Source organism: Hypanus sabinus, chromosome 10 (genome assembly GCF_030144855.1).
Source record: "Hypanus sabinus isolate sHypSab1 chromosome 10, sHypSab1.hap1, whole genome shotgun sequence".
In the NCBI taxonomy this organism is placed as follows: domain Eukaryota; kingdom Metazoa; phylum Chordata; class Chondrichthyes; order Myliobatiformes; family Dasyatidae; genus Hypanus; species Hypanus sabinus.
The window spans coordinates 34,775,199-34,795,705 of record NC_082715.1 but is presented as its reverse complement, the minus strand read 5'-3'; the positions used below and the strand labels follow the sequence as shown (position 1 = coordinate 34,795,705).

The 20,507-nt window shown below is 40.4% G+C and overlaps 1 protein-coding gene across 1 annotated transcript in view; it reads left to right on the top strand.

Annotated features, from left to right (window-relative positions):
* The window catches only part of blk (BLK proto-oncogene, Src family tyrosine kinase), a 75,863-nt gene that overhangs the window by 12,410 nt on the left and 42,946 nt on the right, over positions 1 to 20,507 (top strand). The window contains exons 2-3 of the mRNA XM_059981644.1: positions 18,757 to 18,845; positions 19,338 to 19,380. Coding sequence (XP_059837627.1) covers positions 18,762 to 18,845; positions 19,338 to 19,380 — 127 coding nt within the window. The 5' untranslated portion in view covers positions 18,757 to 18,761. The remainder of the gene's footprint in view (positions 1 to 18,756; positions 18,846 to 19,337; positions 19,381 to 20,507) is intronic.

Below are 20,507 nucleotides of genomic sequence, written 5' to 3'. Positions count from 1 at the left end.
TATTACGATTTTACAGAGACATATGTTGCCATCAAGGCAACGTCTCTTCCCGGGACGTCCATGCTTATTTCAGCAGGACAATGCCAGACCACATTCTGCACGGGCTACAACAGCGTGGCTTTGTAGACACAGAGTGCATGTGCCTGACTGGCCTGCTGCCAGTCCAGATCTATCTTCTATTGAAAATGTATGGCGCATCATGAAGAGGAGAATCAGACAACGGAGACCACGGACTGTTGAGCAGCTGAAGTCTTATATCAAGCAAGAATGGACAAAATTTCCAATTGCAAATCTACTACAATTAGTATCCTCAGTTCCAAAACGATTAAAAAGTGTTATTAAAAGGAAAGGTGATGTAACACAATGGTAAACATGCCTCTGTCCCAACTTTTGTTGAGTGTGTTGTAGCCATCAAATTCTAAATTTGTGTATATTTACAAAATACAATTAAGTTGGTCAGTAAAACTATTGAAAATCTTTTCTTTGTACTCTTGTCAGTTAAATAAAGGTTCACATGAATTAACATATCACAGAGTTTTGTCTTTATTGCACTTTGGAAAATATCCCAACTTTTCTGGAAATGCGGTTTGTACCTGAACCCTAGCATGTGAAGGATCTTTGCAACAAATGGCCCTTGAAGCAATGTGAAGCAAGAAGCACCTACCATGTAAAGTTTTTCTCCCTGTGTGGGAGAAAAAAATCCTAAACCTGTTTCTGTTCATCACAATACTGTTTCATGATGTATGTGCTCGCTAGAATCTGGGACCAATTTAACCAATCGCTAGAGCATTTGAACAGCTTACTTTCAATTTTCATAAAAGCCCTCCTGTCTTGGAAAATTAGATGTTTAGAACAGTGAATTGCTTATTTACCAAGATACTCCGCAGCTGCCTGTCTTATTTTTCCTCAATAAATCAAAGATCGCTGGTTTGTTTCTTCAAAACACTGCATAAAAATCAGGGTTGCAACTAACCTACACCATTTTTAACTTAAACTCCACGAAAACATCATGGTCACAAATTGTAATAGTTAGTTAGCATTCTGACAAATTCTGATTTCAAGCTTCAGTGGCTGCTTCCAGATATCAGCTAAACACAACATTTCTAATTTTATAAATCAGATTTCAAAATGGAGAAATAGTTATTATTTTCTGAATCCGTAGTTACGCTGCTCTGTCCACTGCGGTTTTCACTGCCATCTCCAAATTTGTCATCTGAGCTCTTAAAAGTGCAACATGATGACCAGATATCTGCAATAAACAATGTCAAAGCAACTTGTACCGCAAATGTAATCTACTTAGAAAATCGGTCTCAGGAAACTGAGACAGGAGATGCTGCCTCCCAGGTGCTAGGGTCAAGGATCTCTTTGAGTGGCTGAAGGAGATTAGTGAGGGGGGAGGAAATTATGACTTGGGTAGAAGAAGGGATGAGGTCTTGCAGAATGAATATAGGGAGTGAGGTGAAACATTAAGAAGCAGGACCTCCGGAGTAGTACTATGTGTAAACAAGGTCAGAAATAGAAAGGCCAAATGAATTTGTGGATGAGGAGTTGGTACAAAGGGCAGGGACTTGGGTTCTTGGATGACTGGGGATCTCTTCTGGGGAAGATGCAACCTGTACAAGAGGGCCAGGTTGTACTTGAGTAAGGGAGAGGGTCCTACTCGGGAGTACGAAAGCGACCTTCTGTTAGAGATCGAGGCAGGACAAGTAACTGATGGTGCAGACACAGAGCACTTTGGCTCTGGTGGCCATAATTCTATTAGTTTTTACATTGAATTAAATTGACTTTATTACTTACATCCTTCATATATGTGAAGTAAAAATCTTTACATTACGTCTCTGTCTAAATGTGCAATTGATAGTAATTTAGAATAAATAGTATGTACAACAGTACAGTCAATATAGCATAGAAATACAATTGTATCAGCATGAATTAATCAGTCTGATGGCCTGGCGGAAGAAGCCCTCCTGGAGCCTGTTGGTCCTGGCTTTTATGCTGCGTTACTGTTTCCTGGTTGGTTGCAGCTGGAACAGTTTGTGGTTGGGGTGACTCAGGTCCCCAATGATCCTTTGGGCCCTTTTTACACACCTGTCTTGAGTAGTGGGAAGTTCACATCTACAGATGTGCTGGGCTGTCCACACCACTCTCTGCAGAGTCCTGCGACTGAGGGAAGTACAGTTCCCATACCAGGTAGTGATGCAGCCAGTCAGGATGCTCTCAATTGCATCTCTATTTCCTGAGGAGACTGAGGTCCTGTAACATCTGCCGGACAATGCTGAGGATGTTCTACGAGTCTGTGGTGGCCAGTGCTATCATGTTCACTGTTGTGTGCCGGGGCAGCAGGCTGAGGGTAGCAGACACCAACAGAATCAACAAACTCATTCGTAAGGCCAGTGATGTTGCGGGGGTGGAACTGGACTCTCTGACGGTGGTGTCTGAAAAGAGGATGCTGTCCAAGTTGCATGCCATCTTGGACAATGACTCCCATCCACTCCATAATGTACTGGTTAGGTACAGGAGTACATTCAGCCAGAGACTCATTCCACCGAGATGTAACACTGAGCGTCATAGTAAGTCATTCCTGCCTGTGGCCATCAAACTTTACAACTCCTCCCTCAGAGTGTCAGACACCCTGAGCCAATAGGCTGGTCCTGGACTTATTTTCCACTTGGCATAATTTACTTATTATTATTTAATTATTTATGGTTTATATTGCTATATTTCTACACTATTCTTGGTTGGTGTGGCTGTAATGAAACCCGATTTACCTCGGGATCAATAAAGTATGTTTGTCTGTCTGTCTATAGAAAGTTCTTAGGATTTGGGGAGCCATATCAAATTGTTCAACAGTCTGAGGTGAAAGACCACGTGAGATCTTCGGTGATGTTTATGCTAAGGAACTTAAAGCTGTTAACTTTCTTAACCCCAGATCCATTGATGTTAATAGGGGTTAGCCTGTCTCCATTCCTCCTGTAGTCAACAACCAGCTCCTTTGTTTTTGCAACATTGAGGGAGAGGTTGTTTTCTTGACACCACTGTGTCAGGGTGATGACTTCCTCTCTAAAGGCTGTCTCATCATTATTTGAGATTAGGCCAATAAGTGTAGTGTCATCAGCAAATTTAATCAGCAGATTGGAGCTGTGTGTGACAACACAGTCATGGGTATACAGAGAGGAAAGGGGGGACTAAATACACAGCCCTGAGGGGCACCTATGTTGAGGGTCAGAGGGACAGAGGTGAGGGAGCCCACTCTTATCACCTGTTGGCAATCTGACAGGAAGTCCACGATCCAGCTGCACAAGGCAGGGTGAAGGCCGAGGTCACTGAGATTCTTGTTAAGCCTGAAGGGAATTATGGTGTTGAATGCTGAACTGTAGTCCAAGAACATTCAGCAAGGCTTATTGAGAAAGTAAGGAGGCACGGAGTCCAAGGGGACATTGCTTTGTAGATCCAGAACTGGCTTGCCCACAGAAGGCAAAGAATGGTTGTAGATGGATCAAATTCTGCATGGAGGTCGGACAACAGTGGTGTGCCTCAGGGATCTGTTCTGGGATCCCTGCTCTTTGTAATTTTTATAAATGACCTGGATGAGGAAGTGAAGGGATGGGTTAGTAAATTTGCTGATGACACAAAGATTGGGGGTGTTGTGGATAGTGTGAAGGGGTGTCAGAGGTTACAGCAGGACATTGATAGGATGTAAAACTGGGCTGAGAAGTGGCAGATGGAGTTCAACCCAGATAAGTGAGGTGGTTAATTATTGTAGGTCAAATATGATGGCAGAATATAGTATGGTATAGTATAGAATATAGTATAGAATGGTAAGACTCTTGGCAGTGTGGAGGATCAGAGGGATCTTGGGGTCCGAGTCCATAGGACAGTCAAAGCTGCTGCACTGGTTGACTCTGTGATTAAGAAGTCATACAGTGCATTGGCCTTCATCAGTCGTGGGATTTTATGAGCTGAGAGGTAATGTGGCAGCTATATAGAACCCTGTTCAGACCCCACTTGGAGTACTGTGCTCAGTTCTAGTTACCTGGATTGGGGAGCATGCCTTAAGAGAATAGTTCGAGTGAACTCAGCATTTTCTCCTTGGAGCAGCAAAGGATGAGAGGTGACCTGATAGAGGTGTATAAGGTAATGAGAGGCATTGATTGTGTGGATAGTCAGAGGCTTTTTCCTGGGGCTGAAATGGCTAGCATGGGAGGGCACAGTTTTAAGGTGTTTGGAAGTAGGTACAGAGGAGATGTCAGGGGTAAGTTTTTTATGCAGAGAGTGGTGAGTGTGTGGAATGGGCTGCTGGCAGCAGTGGTGGAGGCAGAAACGATAGGGTCTTTTAAGAGACTCCTGGACAGGTACATGGAGCTTAGAAAAATAGAGGGCTATGGGTAACTCTAGGTAATTCTAAGGTAAGGACATGTTTGGCACAACTTGGTGGGCCGAAGGGCCTGTATTGTGCTGTAGGTTTTCTCTGTTTCTAACAGCATTTTCACATAAGCATCCTTCTTCTCCAGATGAGTAAGGACGATGTGTAGAGCTGTAGCTATTGTGTTGTCAGTCAATTGGTTGTGTCGGTAGACGACTTGTAGGTATTATGCTGTAGATCTAGTCCTTGACCAGCCTCTCAAAGCATTTGCTTATTATTGAAGCGAATGCGACAGGACGCCAGTTGTTCAGACATGTTACCTTGGTCCTTTCAGGTACGGGAACAATGATGGATGTTTTGAAGCAGGAGGGTACTCTACACTGGGAGAGGGAGAGATTAAAAATGTCTGGAAACACACCTGCCAGTTGTGCTGCGCACACTCTGAGTACTCCCCTGGGACACCATCCAGTCCCGCTGCCTTGCGACTGTCCACTTGTTGGAAACACCTGCATACATAGTGATTGGAAAGGGTAGGACATATCCACAGGTTAGATTTCTGCACTGGAACTGAGTTAATTTTGGGAAAATTAGGGAGGGTCTACCAGACATCAATTGGGCAGACCTGATTGAAGGCTTTTAAGGGTATGATATCAAGATTCCAGCAGCAGCATGTTCCTGTAAGAGAGAAGGGTAAACCCGGCAAGTTTAGAGAATCTTAGCTGATGAGAGATTTTGAGGTTCTGGTAAAGAAAAAGAAGGAAGCATACATTGGGTTTAGAAGATTGGGGATGAGTAATTTCCTTGATGACTATAAAGATGATGAATACCCTTAGGAGGGAAATCAGGAGGGCAAAGAAAGGGTATGAGATGGATATGGCAGCTAAGGTTAAGGAAAATCTCAAAAGGTTCTATAGTTCTGGGGTTAAAAGGTGCCTAGGGAAAGAATAGGTCCCCTTAGGTCTTCAGCCAAAGGTGGGATTTTTCAAAAATATTAATTCTGTTTTTTTTTTACTGTGGAAGAGATGAGGGAAACAAGTGGAATTATTCTGGATAACATTCATTTTACTCAGTGGGAGGCATTTGCAGTCTTGCAGTGTTTTAAGGTGGATAAATCTCTAGGACTGACTGAGTGTATCCTCAGACTTTGTGGGAGGCTAATGGAGAAATTTCTGGAGGCCCGTGTCGAGATAATGCTTCACCATTAGCTATAGGTGAAGTTCCCTAAGACTGGAAGGTGGCTAAATTATTATGTAGTTTAAGAAGGGTAGCAAGGACAAGCCAGGGAATTACAGACTGGTTAGCCTGACATTTGTGGTGGGGAAGCTACTGGAGAGAATTCTGAAGAACAGGAAAAGTGCCAGCATTTAGATTTACAGAAGCAGAAAGTACTGGTCAAAAGTTGTTTCTCAGAAAGAAGGCTGGTTGGTGACTAGTGGTGTTGGGACCTTTGTTATTATTTATTTATAGAAATGATTTGGATGAAAATGCATAAGACTTGATCAGTACTTTTGTGGATGACACAAAATTAAGAAATGTTGATAGTGAGGAAGTTTATCATCGGTTACGGGGGTCAAGGAGAGGAAAATGGATTTCCATACAGATATGTATGAGGTGATTAACTTTTTACAGTTCAGCCAGCCAGTGTAGGACTTGTACAATAGATAGCAAGGCATGGGGGAGTGTAATAAAACAGAGGAACTGAGGAATGCAGGTACGTAGTTCTTGAAACTGGCATCAAAGGTAGACAAGGTGGTGAATAAAGCACATAGTACTCTGATTAAGGCCAGCATGCTAAGTGTTGTAGCTGGGACAGTACATTCAGATAGACAGTATAACTCATTGGTGAGGCTCCACGCAGTTTTGGTCACTCCTTTCTTGGAAAGATGTGGTTAAATTGGAAACGGTGCAGAGAAGAGTTATGAGGATGTTGCCAGGACTAGAGGGTCTGAGTTATAGGGAGGGATTGGCCAGGCTAGATCATTATAACTTGAAGAATGAGGGATGATTTTAATAAAAATGTTTCAAACTATGAGAGCCATAGATTAAGTGGATGTTAGCTGTCTTTTCCCAAAGGTAGAGGAGTCCAAAACTAAGAGGTCTAGATTTAGGGTGAGAAGGGAAAGATTTAAAAAGGACCTTGTGGGACAGCTTTTTCACACAGAGGGTGGTGAGTATATGGAATGAACTACCAGAGGAAGTTGTTGAGGCAGTTGTTGTAATATAATTTAAGAAGCAGTTGGTAGGTACATGAAGGGCAAGCTCAGGGATAAGCAATTGAATGTTTCAAAGTGTGCAATAAAAGAGTCAATTTTAATCCTTAAAATTTATTCCTATGATACCTATTACATCATAAACAATAAAATTATTTTTTCCTCTATTTAAATGATGTGCAACAGCTAGGCCATTCTTCAAGGCTTGCTGATGTGAAAATAATGGGAAATTAAATGCACTAGGTTGTCAGTCACAATGAATTAAAATATGGATAAACTGCTTTGATATCTGTCATGTTCCATTTTCTTGTGGGGTTTTTGCCATTTTGCCTTTGTGAAATTGAATAACTTACAAGGTAAATCAAAAAAATAGTGAACCAAGCCTACAATTTAAAAGTCTATTAAGTTAAAGGAGAAGACTCAGGGAGAGGGAGGGGTATCTAACTGTATTTTTTATTCCTTCTAACTTATTACTTCTAATATCAAAATTACAGCCAAGGTTGACATTAATTAAGAAAGTGTCAGTAGAGAAAATGCATTTCATATCTCTGCTGTTGTCCTGAACTTGTAGTTATGTTAGAGACAAACTATTGACCATTGGTGAAAGTATCTGCAGAACCTCTTGTGTTGGTGAAAGTATATGTTGCTGGTTCTACCTTTCATCTGCTAGCTTTCATTCCAAACACCACAACCCTTTCATACTGTTATGCACTGGCAATCATTCCTGTTTCTTCTCAAGTCCTGAGGTGAAACACCAGCTTTTGCTCTTCTTTCCACGATGGCTGCTTGGCCCACCAAATTTTTCTAGAGGTCTGTATTTTGTATCGGATTCCTGCATCTGCTGTCTGTTTTTCCTTCATTCACCATGTGGAACTCATGACCATGTCTCACCAAACAGGTATTTTATTTTCTTGAGGCATCTAATTATCTCTTACTGTCATAGTAACAGCCAGCTCTTCTGCCCATCTTGAGGCCTTAGATGCTGTCAGAGATGCCTTGAGGTGGATGTATTGTTTTTTATCCCACTTCAAACATCTGGTTATCCTCTGAGACCTTGAATCTTAGTAAAGCAAGTCACTTGCAAACTCATCATTACGACTTAGTGAAGCTGACTATAGTCCCTTACTTAGGTTAATTTGTCCTGGAAGTTCACTCCTTCAGTTACATTGTTATCAATCTCCTTGTTAATATCTCCTTTAACTTTCTAGAGAACATCACGAACCATTAAGCATCCTTGTATGTGGTAACCTCCAAATGTTGGTTCAAACTGTGAACACTGTCCATTCTTCATTTCTGGGATAGTTGATTTTAACCTCTATGACCAGTATATTGGGTATAGAAAAAATCATGCGATTATTGTGATGATCAATTCAAACTTTGTTTTAAAAAAATAATTTGATGGCATGGAAAGGATATTTCTGCATCTAATATGAATAGAACTGACTTAGCTTTTCTTGAGCAACATAAATGTAAGTGCTGTTTTAAATATAAATATCTTTTTAAGGGAAATTACTTTTCAATGGTAATTTAATATTTATAGCATGTTAGTCTACTACAACTGGCTTGTCTGCAAAATAATCCTGAAAACTATTTCTTTTCAAGCATTACACAGATCTTGAGATGATAACTAGTGCTTAATAACACAAAGTATTTGTCAGTAATGCTTTGCAGAACCAGTTTTTAAATTATTTATTGATTTAGTTGCTCAGGTACATCTGTACCACAACATCTGGACATCTCACAAATGGGCATCTAATCTACCCATACACTGGGGACAGAATTAATTAGTTATTGCTTAGATATTACTTGTGTTCTTTGAAAAGTAATTGGTGCTAAGATGTGAAAAGTTAAGTGTTGAATAGTTTCCCTGTTTCTATTTCAGAATTGGAATCAGACTCAATGTCACTGGCATCTGTCGTGAAATTTGTTAACTTTACAATAGCAGTACAATGAAATACATAATAAATATACAGAAAAGCTCAGTTACATTAAGTTTATAAATGTCTATTAAATTGTTAAGTTAAATGAAGTAGTGCCAAAAAAAAAAGAAATAAAAGTAGTGAGGTAGTGTTCATGGGTTCAATGTCTATTTAGAAATCAGATGGCAGAGGGGAAGGAGCTGTTATTGTTGAGTGTGTGCCTTCAGGCTTTTGAACCTCCTTCCCAGAGGTATCAGTGTGAAGAGGGCATGTCCTGGGTGCTGGGGATCCTGAATGATGCACGCTGCCTTCCTTAGGCACTGGTACTTGAAGATGTCTGGGATACTATGGAGGCTAGTATCCATGATGGATCTAATTTTACAGGTTTCTGCAAATTATTTTGACCTTGTGCAGTAGCCCCCCCACCCTCAACGCTCCATACCACACGGTGACACAGCCAGTCAGAATGCTCTCCATGGTCCATTTGTCAAAGTCCTTGAGGGTTTTGGTTGACAAACCAAATCTCCTTAAACACTTTCTTTATAACTGCATCAATATGTTGCACCCAGGTTAGGGGTCCTCAGAGATATTGACACCCAGGAACTTGAAACTGCTCACTCTCTTCACTTATGATCCCTCTACGATGATTGGTATGAGTTCCCTCATTTTACCCTTCCTGAAGTCTTGCTGATGTTGACTGCTAGGTTGTTGCCGTGACACCACTCAACTAACTGGCATATCTCACTCCTGTACATCCTTTCACCACCATCTGAAATTCTGCCAACAATGGTTGTATCATCAGCAAATTTATAAATGGCATTTGAGCTGCACCTAGCCATGTGGGTGTGGAGAGTAGATCAGTGGGCTAAGCACACATCCCTGTGGTGCGCCAGTGATTGTCAGTGAAGTGGAGATGGTATTTCCAATCTGCACAGATTGTGGTCTTCTGGTTAGGAAGTCCAGCATCCAGTTGCAGAGGGAAGTACAGAAGCCTAGATTCTGTAGTTTTTCAATCAGGACTGTAGGAATGATGGTGTTAAATGCTGAGTTATGGTCAATAAACTGCATTCTGACACTGTGGATATTTGTACTGTAAGGGTGAGTTTAATATTTTATGAAATAGTGGATTCTGGTTAACTGGTACTTGGGCAGCCTCTTATTTGGGACAGGTTACAAAGAACAAAACTAATCGACAAAATAGCTGGAATTTCTGTTTGTTTGGGACACTATGCTGCTTAATTGGGATAGGAGACTGTTGCCAGATAGTTTCTAACTTGTGTCAGTTATGCATACATGTGTGCATGACCTTTAGACATCATACTGTGCTTAAAGCAAATGGTTTTTAAAATGGCGTCAGTTGTGTGCTTTTTTTCAATAAGCAGTATTGACTCTGACCCTAAAATATACCTTTTAGACCATTTTCATGAAACTTCATTTAATTGGGGCAACTGCACAACTGGGCCAAAATGTATTGGTCTCAACGTGTCCCAATTAACCGGAATCCACTGTATATATAAGAAAGGCTTACCAAACATGATGCCTTTAACACAATATTCACTTAATAGTTAATGAATTGCTGTTGCTGTGTAGTCACTCTTGTAATTTTCAACCACTGAACATCAAACAATATACGCTGAGTTGTCTCTGAGTATCACTGCCACTGTATTGAGACAACCCAGAGGATTATCAGTCCTTTAGCCATGGAATATTCTTAGCACACAACTTATAACCAAATACCACCAGAGAAAATTATAGGTTCATTGTCGATATTTATTCTGTTGGATTTAAAAAGGTTTTATTGTTGAGATTCTCTTCAGTGCCTTCAGCTTGTTCTCTTGGCACTGATCATGCCATCTGCTCTTGTACTTGATAGAAATCATTCTGCTTCTGGTTTTAATTTTTGTTTGCTTGGCGCTCTTCTGACACACCTGCAAAGACTGAATCTTATTCATCTCTGTTGTCAAGGTTGTAAATCTGCCTTTCTTTAATTTGTATTCTGAACCTCTTTAAATCTACAAAAATCTGCTCATTGTGGGCCCTTTGGTCCTCGATTTCTGTGTTGAGCATGACACAAAACTAAACTAATCCCTTTTGCCAGAGCATGATCTATATCACTCTATTCCCTGTGTATTCAGGTGTTTATCTTAAAGTATCTTGAATATCACAATTGTATCTGCTTCCAGTTCCTCCCCGGTAGTGTGTTCAAAGCAGCCAACTCTTGTCCTGCCCCTCCCTTTTACATATTTTCCCTTACCTTGGCATTTTCACCCTGAGAAAAAGATTCTCATTATCTTTAATCTGGACCCTCTCTGAAACCTCCACATCCTTCCTGTAACAGGGTGACCAGAATTGCATGTGATACTTTGTGTGGCATAACCAACGCTTTATATAACTCTGTCATGACTTTCTGATTTGCGTAGCATGAAGACAAGCATGCCACGTGTCTTCTTTACCACTCGAAATGCTTGCATTGCCACGTTCAGGGAAGTATTGACTTGGATCCCAAGAACCCTCTGTACATTGGTCCTGCCATTAACTGTGTACTTTGCCTTGCATTTAATCTCCGAAGGTGCAGCACTTGCCCAGATTAAACTTTATTTGTCATTCCTCATATGCATATCTGTAATTTATCTCTGCCCTGCTGTGTTCTTTTTGGCTTCCTTCACTGTCTGCAACTCTTCCAATTATGTAGAAATATCTCATTCAAGGCCACCATACTGTGACTCTCCTTTCTTTGCTATACGAAAGCAAAACTTCAGGTCTGTGAAAAACTGACTGAAATGCTTTTTAGATCTCCTTTGCAACCTTAATTTATGGGGGAAGGGAGAGAGCCTGATATTTTCTGATTGATTTACTGTTACTTCATTTGCGTGAATTCTTCTCTCATTTTGAAATATTTTGAGTTAAGTGTGGGGTATTAATAAACTTGTCAATTATTATAAAGAACAATTAAATGAAATAATATTACCTTTATTAATAATACTAGGGTGTATGGGGATATTATTACTGCGGCTGGGGAAGTAATTGGTAGCTTCCCCAGAAAAAGGAGCACATGAACGAGGCTGTGTATTCAGTACATTACTGAGGGTGTACTTAGTCAGAGGTGTCCTAGTTTCACATGATTTCAGGGGTGGGCCGTAGACCTCAATGCACAGGCTTTCATCAAAATGGCCGAGAGCACGTTGTTGTTGTGGAATGTCTGAGGGAGATATTCTCCACTTACTGTACTGAGGATGAACTTTTCAGCAGTGAAACTGGCTTAGTTTTGGTTTGAAATGATCTGAGGAAAGGTTATACCGGAAAGTCAGCCCATTTTGCTGTGGTGCAGCTGTTCCTTTAATGTGAATTTTAGATGCTCGACAAGCGACTATTTTAATGAATGTTTTCTTTCAGTTATTTTTCCCCAAAACATGACATATCGACTGAGAACTCCTCAACTGAGAAATCACATCAATCCACCTTACTGCAAGGATGCTTGGTTTCCTAAAGAACAAGAGGAAAAGTTTACTTGGTGTAAACTTTTCACTACTGTCATTTGATAAAAATAGTCACTGAAATGGAAACTTTCTTTCAGGCAAGGTCTACCTAAGGTCTTTCTGTCATGCAGAGCACAACAAGCATTTTATAAATATTACGAACAAAACAGGAAACCAACCTTAAAAAAAAACAGCTTGTTGGCCAGAGGCTGAAATAGAAAATAAAACAAGAGCATAGCTCTGAAATGTGGATAATTGAGAATCACAACTGCCTGTGACCAAGCTATTTTAGATCCTTAAGTGATTTAAGTTAAAGGGTAAATTGTGAATCGAGTTGCAGAGATTCGTTATTGAATTGGTTTCTGTTTTCTTAGTCTCTTATGTATTCCCATTGTAAAGAAACAATTCAAGGCAAATTTAAATACTCAATAGTTTCAGAGTTTTAGTCTGATGATAAATTCATATTATAACACCATCTGTCAGTTAAAATGGATAGGTTTGAGGATTTAGAGCAGTAAATTCATTGGGACAAGTAGGAAGTGTCCTGAATGATAAAAAAAAGGCAATTTAGACCACCTTGTTAGTCATTCAGTATTCAGGATAGACTTAGTCTACATTAGATCACACTTGATTGTGATGATTCATATTTTAAAGTATGTTATGAAGTACATTTGGAATGGGATAAAAATAATCCAAAAAAGGATGTGCTGACATTGAAGAGCATTCGAAGGAAGTTCACGAAGATTCCAGGATTGAAAGGCTTTATCGAATGAGGAACGTTTATTGGCTCTGGGCCTGTTCTCACTGGAATTCAGAAGAATGATGGGGGTGGATTTCATTGAAACTTTTTGAATGTTGAAAGGTCTCAATAGAGTGGATGTGGAGAGGATGTTTCCTCTGCTGGGGGAGCCGATGACTAGAGAATTCAGCTTCAGAATGAGGGATGTTCATTTAGAAAGGAGATGAGGAGGAATTTCTTTAGCCAGGGAGGTTGTCCTTAAGAGAGACTATAGGGAGTTAGGTAGAAAGTTGAAAAGCGGGATCTCCAGGATTGCTGCTGGTGAAGATAAGAATAGGATGATTTAGCAGGTGAATTGGTGCAGGGGCAAAGTTTTGGATTTCTGGATCATTGGGATCTCTTCCAGGGAAGGTATGACCATATAAAATGGATGAGTTGCACCTGACCCTGAGCTGACTACGATCCTTGTGGGCAAGTCTGCTAGAGCTGTTGGCAAGGGTTTAAAATAATTTGGTAGGGGAATGGAAACCAGAGTCAGAATGGGGCAGTTGGTAGTGACACTGCAAGGAAGGACAGGCAGATGACAGAGAAAAGTCACAGTCAGTGGGATGAGTTGAAGTGTAACATGAGAGAAAATTGAAAAAGGTGATGAGGACAGGACTGAAGGTGTTATATTTGAATGCACTCAGTGTACAGAATAAGGGAATGATCTTGTAGTGCTGTTAGAGATTGGCAGGTATGACATTGTGGGCATTGTGGGCACTCAGTAGTCGTGGCTGAAAGAAGATCATAGTTGGGACCTTAATATCCTAGGATGCACATTGTGTAGAAAGGACATGCAGGTAGACAGATGGGGTGGAGTGGCTCTTGTTGTTAAAAAATGAAATCAAATCCTTAGAGGTGACGTAGGATTGGAAGATGTTGTGTCCATGTAGGTAAAGTTAAGAAACTGCAAGGGTAAAAAGACACTAATGGAAGTTATATACTAGCCTCCAAACAGTAGTTATGTTGTGGGATACAAATTAGGACAGGCGAGTGAAAAGGCATGTGTAAAGGACAATATTATAGTCATGGGGGATTCAATAGATAGTTTGGGGAAATCGGCTTGGTGCTAGATCCCAAGACAGGAAATTTGCTTCTTTGGGCAGCTTGTGGTTGAGCCTACTATGGAAAAAGCAATTCTGCGTTGGGTGCTGTTTAGTGAACCAGAGTTAATTAGTGAGCTTAGGTAAAGGAATCCATAGGAGAGAGTGACCCTAATATGATAGAATTCACCCAGCATTTTGAGAGGGAGGAGATGAAGGCAGATCCATCAATATTAGAATGGAGTAAGGGTAGCCACAAAGGATTGAGAGAAAAGCTGGCCAAAGTTGACTGGATTGGGGGCACTAGCAGTGATGATGGCAGAATGACAACAGCTGGAGTTTCTGGGGGCAAATCGGAAGGTGCAGCATAGATACACCCCAAAGGTGAAGAAATATTCTAAGGGATGATGAGGCAACCGTGGCTGACAAGGGAAGTCAAAGATAGCAGAAAAGGAAACGAGAAGGCATATAGTATAACAAAACTTAGTGGGAAGTTAGAGGATCTAGAAGCTTTTAAAAATAACAGAAGACAACTAAACGGCCATAAGGAGAGAATAGATGAAATATGAGAGTAAACTAGCCAATAATATAAAAGAGGATACCAAAAGATTTTTTTTTCTGATGTGTGTGTGTGTGTATATATAGTAAAATAGAGGTGAGAGTGAATATTAGGCTGCTGGATAATGATGCCAGAGAGGTAGTAGTGGGGACAAGGAAATGGCAGATGAACTTAATGAGTATTTTTTGTAAGTCTTCACTGTGGAAAGCCCTAGCAGAATGCCAGAAATTCCAGAGTGTCGGGGGTGTTGGTGACAGAAGTGAGTGTAGTTACTATTACTAAGGAGAAGATGCTTGTGAAACCGAAAAGTCTGAAGGTAGATATAGTAAGTCACCTGGACCAGATGGACTTCACCTCAGTTTTTTGAAACAGGTAGCTGAAGAGATTGTGCAGACATTAGTAATGATCTTTGTGGTATCACTAGATTCAGGAATGGTTCTGGAGGACTAGAAAATGGCAAATTTCACTTCATAATTTAAGAAGGGGGAGGTGCATCAGGAAGGAAATTATAGACCACTTAGCCTGACTTCAGTGGTTGGGAAAATGTTGGAGTCCATTATTAAGGATAAGATTTTGGGGTACTTGGAGGCAGATGATAAAATATGCCAAAGCTATCATGGTTTCTGTTGAAATTCTTTGAGGAAATAACAGGCAGAAGAGATATTGGAGCGTCAGTGGACACAAACAAGAGAAAAGCTGGAAATCTGAGCAACACGCACAAAATGCTGGAGGAACTCAGAAGGCCAGGCAGCATCTATGGAAAAAGTACAGATGATGTTTCAGGAGAGTCAGTGGATGTTGTTTACTTGGATTTTCAGAAAGTCTTTGACAAAATATCGCACATGAGGCTGCTTAACAAGATAAAAGCCCATGGTGTTACTGTAATGATAGTAGTATAAATATAAGGTCAACTGACTGGCGGGAGTCAAAGAATGGGAATAAAAGGAGCCTTTTCTGGTTGACTGCTGGTGACTAGTGGTGTTTCCAATATATGCCAATGATTTGAATGATGGAATTGATGGCCTTGTGGCCAGTTTTGCAGATAAAGTGATAGGTTCAGGGGCAGGTGGTCTTGTGGAAGCAAGGAGTCTGCAGAAAAACTTAGATTATGAGAATGGGCAAAATAGTGGCAAATGGGAACTTAGTGTAAGGAATTGTATGTTCATGCACTTTAGCAGAAAGAAAAAAACTGAGGTGCAAAGGGACTTGGGAGTCCTTGTGCTGGGTTTCCTAAAGGTTAACTTGCAGTTTGAATCGATGGTGAGGAAGGCAAATGCAATGTTAGCATTCATTTTGAGAGGACTAGAATATAAGAACAAGGCTTTATAAGTGATTGGTTAGAGCACACTTGGACTATCGTGAGCAGTTTTGGGCCCCTTGTCTAAGGGATGATATGCTAGCATTAGAGAAGATCCAGAGGAGATTCACAAGAATTATTCTGAGAATGAAAGAGTTGATGTATGAGAAATGTTTAATAGCTCTGAGCCTGTACTTACTGGAGTTTAGAAGAATTAGAACTCTCATTGAATCCTATCAAATATTGAAAGGCCTAGATAGAGTGGAATTGGAGAGGATGTTTCCTATAGAGAGCACAGCATCAGAATAGAGGGTTGTCAATTTAGAATAGAGATTTTGAAAAATTTCCCTAGCTAGAGAGTGGTGACCTCTATAGGAATTCATTGCCATAGATGGCTGTGAAAGCCACGTTATCAACTATATTAAAGGAATATTTAGTGATATATCTTTATGTTCAGTATTTTTTGGCAATACTAATATCATACAAGTGATGTGGAGGAAGAAATTCATCATCATTGGTAACACTAGATGTGTAGGTGTGTGTCTGATGCTGACTATAACCACCTTCAGATGTGCAGTGCAATTCCGTAGATATGATGGACTACAGTGGAATCAAAAGTCAGGAAATGAGTACTTGAATGGAAAGCAGATTACTTACCAATTCAGTCTCAGTCTTTTTCCACTCCAATTTTCCTTCTACCCTGCCGGTTCTGATGAAGGATCTTGGCCTGAAGTGTCGGCTGTACTCTTTTCCACAAATGGTGCCTGGCCTGCTGAGTTTCTCCAGCATTTTGTGTGTGTTGCTCAGATCTCCAGCATCTGCAGGTTTTCTTTAATTTCTGACCCGCTTGGGTTTACAGTGGACTGTGATCGCTTTGCCACATTTTCTGAATTAACATGTTTTATAATCATCAAGCAGCATTGGGAAGAGGGCTCGTGCCTGAGGTTGACCTCTCCTCCATTTTGCAAGGCCAGTTCCATTGCATGTTGTCCATGAGCAACAAGTTTCTCTTCCATCACTAGGGTTCTTGAGGTATGTTATCACATCTCTTATACCACCATGCCTGAGATTAGCACAGACTGGGGCTTGGTTTAGTGCAAGAATTTTTTTTGGTCTGGGGTAGTTTGTTGTAAAATGAAAATCTCTATGTTAAAGGTTTATCACAGCTTAGGAAGAGGCCATTTTCCATGCATTCTTGAAAAGCCTAGGTTGTTTCACTCTTCCAGTAACCCTACAAGTTTCTATCAAGGGGTCTGATTACCTTCCTTTTCAAATCACTTGTTGTCTTTGTCTTCTCCTCCCTTGTAGGTGGTGAGTTCCAGCTCTTGGTGAGCTCTGGGTATTGTAATTTTAGAAAACATACACCTTTACTTAAGACCAATTACCTGACAGGTTTGGGTACCAACATAAATTCAGTGATTCAGTGTTCACAGTTTTGTAGCCCTGCCTCCTAACTGCGTAACTTTCAGAAAATGGCACCATTAATAAAACCACAAGTAAAAGGGGCCATTCTACCCGAGCCATATCTGCTATTCTTCAATTTCACGGCTGACCTTTCACCTCAACATTGTTTTCCTGCACTATTCCTAGATTCTACTTGTGTTTGGACATCGATTGATCTTTGATTTCATCCATGACTGAGCCTTCGCTCCCCCTCAGGGTAGAAAATCCCAAAGATTCCCCGCCTTTTCAGTGAGGCAGTTTTTCCTCCAGCTTTCAATCAGCGAGTATAGGAATCCACAATATTTGGACAATAAGGGTGTGAAGGTGAATCCAAAGGCTCGCTGTGCAGTCCTGTCACATCTATCCATCCATCCATCTATCTAGTTACAGCACTGTCACTTCTATCTGTTCGCTGTGTTACAACACAGAAAAGTTGTGTCACCCAGCAGCTCCCAAATTAACCCTAGCCGAAACATGGGACAATCTTACAATGAGCAATTAACCTACCTGTGGACTGTGAGGAAACTGGAGGAAGCCCACGCGGTCACCACTTCTTACAGACGGTGGTGGGAATTGAACCTGGGTCGCTGGTACCATAAACTGTACTGCTAACCACTACACTACCATGCCACCCAGGAATAACTCTGTTTTATAGTCTAGGAAAATCCTGTTGGTAAACAGTGGACTATGCTGAAGTGAAACTGATGCTGTAAGATGGCCTCAGCAGCCTGTTTGGTGATAGGAAATATGAGCAGTCTTCCTATTTGATTTCCCTCATTTAGTCTTGGCTCTGGGTGTTGGCTTCAGATGATAAAAGCCAGCTATGATCACCGATATGATCACGTAGCCTGGCAAGGGTCATGATTGATTCAAAGTGTGGTTGGGCTAGAAAATACTGCCAGGGAAGTGGTTGGAGAAGAGATACCATCAGTGTTCAAAAGGGATTTGGACAGGCTTGTGAACAAGCAAGGAATGAAGGAATATAGAGCAAGTACAGGTAGATGAGATTAGTTTAGATTAGCATCATGATCAGCACAGATATTGTGGGCCATTCCCTGTGCTGCACTGTTTATGTTAATGCTCGTGCATGGAGTTACCTTAATCAGACACGAGAAGGGAGGAGAAACTGAGGTGAAGAAAGAGACTACACTCCATTCACTAAAAATAGTGCATGCTGGCTTGTGTGATCTGGTCTGTCTCATCGCAAGAGTGCAGTTAATGGGTAACATCCTCTGCTGGATTGTGACTCAGTTTAGCCACGATGACAAATGACACACTCATCGATCTGGTACCAGTTTAAATTGGTCTCGGTGCGGTATTCAGAATGTAGTTTGGTTTGGTTGATTTTTCACTCGTCACATTCACAGCTGGCAGAAGGAATGTTGCCCACAGATGTCCGCACGCAATGTGCTTGCAGAAAATAGATAATTTTGTTTAATTAAAGAATCTGACCCATGATTAGAGGCACAAGAGAGAGACTGCAGAAGCTGGTAATCTGGAGCAACACACACACGATGCTTCATGAATCCAGATGAAGGGTCTTGGCCTGAAACATTGACTATCCATTTCCCTCCATAGATGCTGCCTGACCTACTGGGTTCCATGGTGATCTGAGGCAGATATCAAACATTCCTTTCTGAATTAATTAATTTCTTCCTTTTTCAGCAAGGATGGGCTGTGCAATAAGCACCAAACCGAGAGTAAACAGTCTTGTCCATCGGAACCGGGCCAATGGCGTTGAAGCTGGGCAACAGGTTAGTCTTTTCCCTTGCCTGGTGAGTACAGCTGAAGGTTACTCACGTTATCCTTTTATCTGGGCACTTAATACTAATGACTGATTTTTAAAAATAATAATAACGCATGATATCCTGGAAGTAATTAATAGCCTGGCCAACAAATGTTCGAAAAACAAACTAAAGTTTAACTTGGATAGTTGTGATGAAGAGCTAAATGTCAAAAGTTCTTCATTAGGTGTAAAGGACTTAGAAAGTATTTTTGTACCATTAAGATAACATACTAAGTGTAAGTTCCTTTTCTTTCTGATAGCTAGGTTACTCCTTACACATACACTTTTCAGCATTAGTTGTTAGATTTCAACTCTGATGGCTGCTTCTAGATTATTATGGGTTGCCCAAAATCTTTAAAGCACCAGTCTTCATATTTCAGCTTCTCAGAGGGAATAGCCCGGTGTCATCTGTTAGTTATGAAATTAGTTTACCATAATACTACTTCCCCTTATTTTGTAGGTTCATTTTGAAGATCAAGCGACATCATTTGAACACTCCCAGGGTAAGCAATTCTTCTGTTTTTCTTTCTTACCATGGCTTTGGCATTCCCACGTACTTCACAATAGTGAACTCTAACCTTGATGAATAAGCATTGCTTTTAAGATTATGCTTTAAATTAATTGTCAGTGTTTTCCCATCCAAACATATTGAACTTAAATATACAAATACACTTTACACAGGTGTTAAATAATTTCCTATGTCTATTGCTCTTTTTTTTCTGACTTTTTAACTTTGTGGGCTAACGTAAGTGTCGGGCTTGTGTTTTCTGATGATGTTGGTATTATGTTACCTCAGTGGAACCCGCTGCAACCCTGGCAAAGACCCATCTCAGAAATGTACTTTGTTCCCGAAGCAATTAGTGAGTTTTCATTAGAGAAGGATAGATTGCATAAAGTTGTTTGCTAATATTTTCCTACAGATCTTTCTTTAACTGATGAGGCAGTTTTCTGTTTTACATAGTGTATACTTGTGTATTTAATTGAATTAGAAAATGTAGCAGTGAAGAAGGTTAATGAGTGAAATCAACAAAACGGCTATTTTAGAAGTAATTTTCAGTGATTTAAAATTAATGTCCAGATGGAAGACAAAACATTTAAAATACATAATTTTTTGTAGTAAACCCTTTGCAAAAATGTGAGCAATCACCGTGTCCAGTTTAACTTTGATATTGCCAGAGAGAACAAACCTGCAGAATCCACTAGCACAGCATACAATAGGGTCTTTTAAGAGGCTCCTGGATAGCTTGGAAAAATAGAGGGTTATGGGTAATTTCTAAAAGTAAGTACATGTTTGGCACAGCATTGTGGGCCGAAAGGCCTGTATTGTGCTGTAGGGTTTCTCTTCCTATGAATCAAAACGCGCAAACTTTACAAATAAGTTGTCAAAGTGAGGGCATTTGTTAATGGTTTGTGAAGAAATTTAACAATAAAATCAATTTTACCAACACTGTAAAAATAGAGGGAAATTACAGGATGCCATAATGTTTAGTATGTAATAACTATTGATAGTGTTATGTTAAAGCTTCTGGATTTTTATCTGCCAAATAAATGCTTAGAAATAAGGTGGGAGGGTATTGTTGGTTGATGTGAGGCTCCACCATTTGGTCCCAGGTTCTTCTTTCCATGTTTA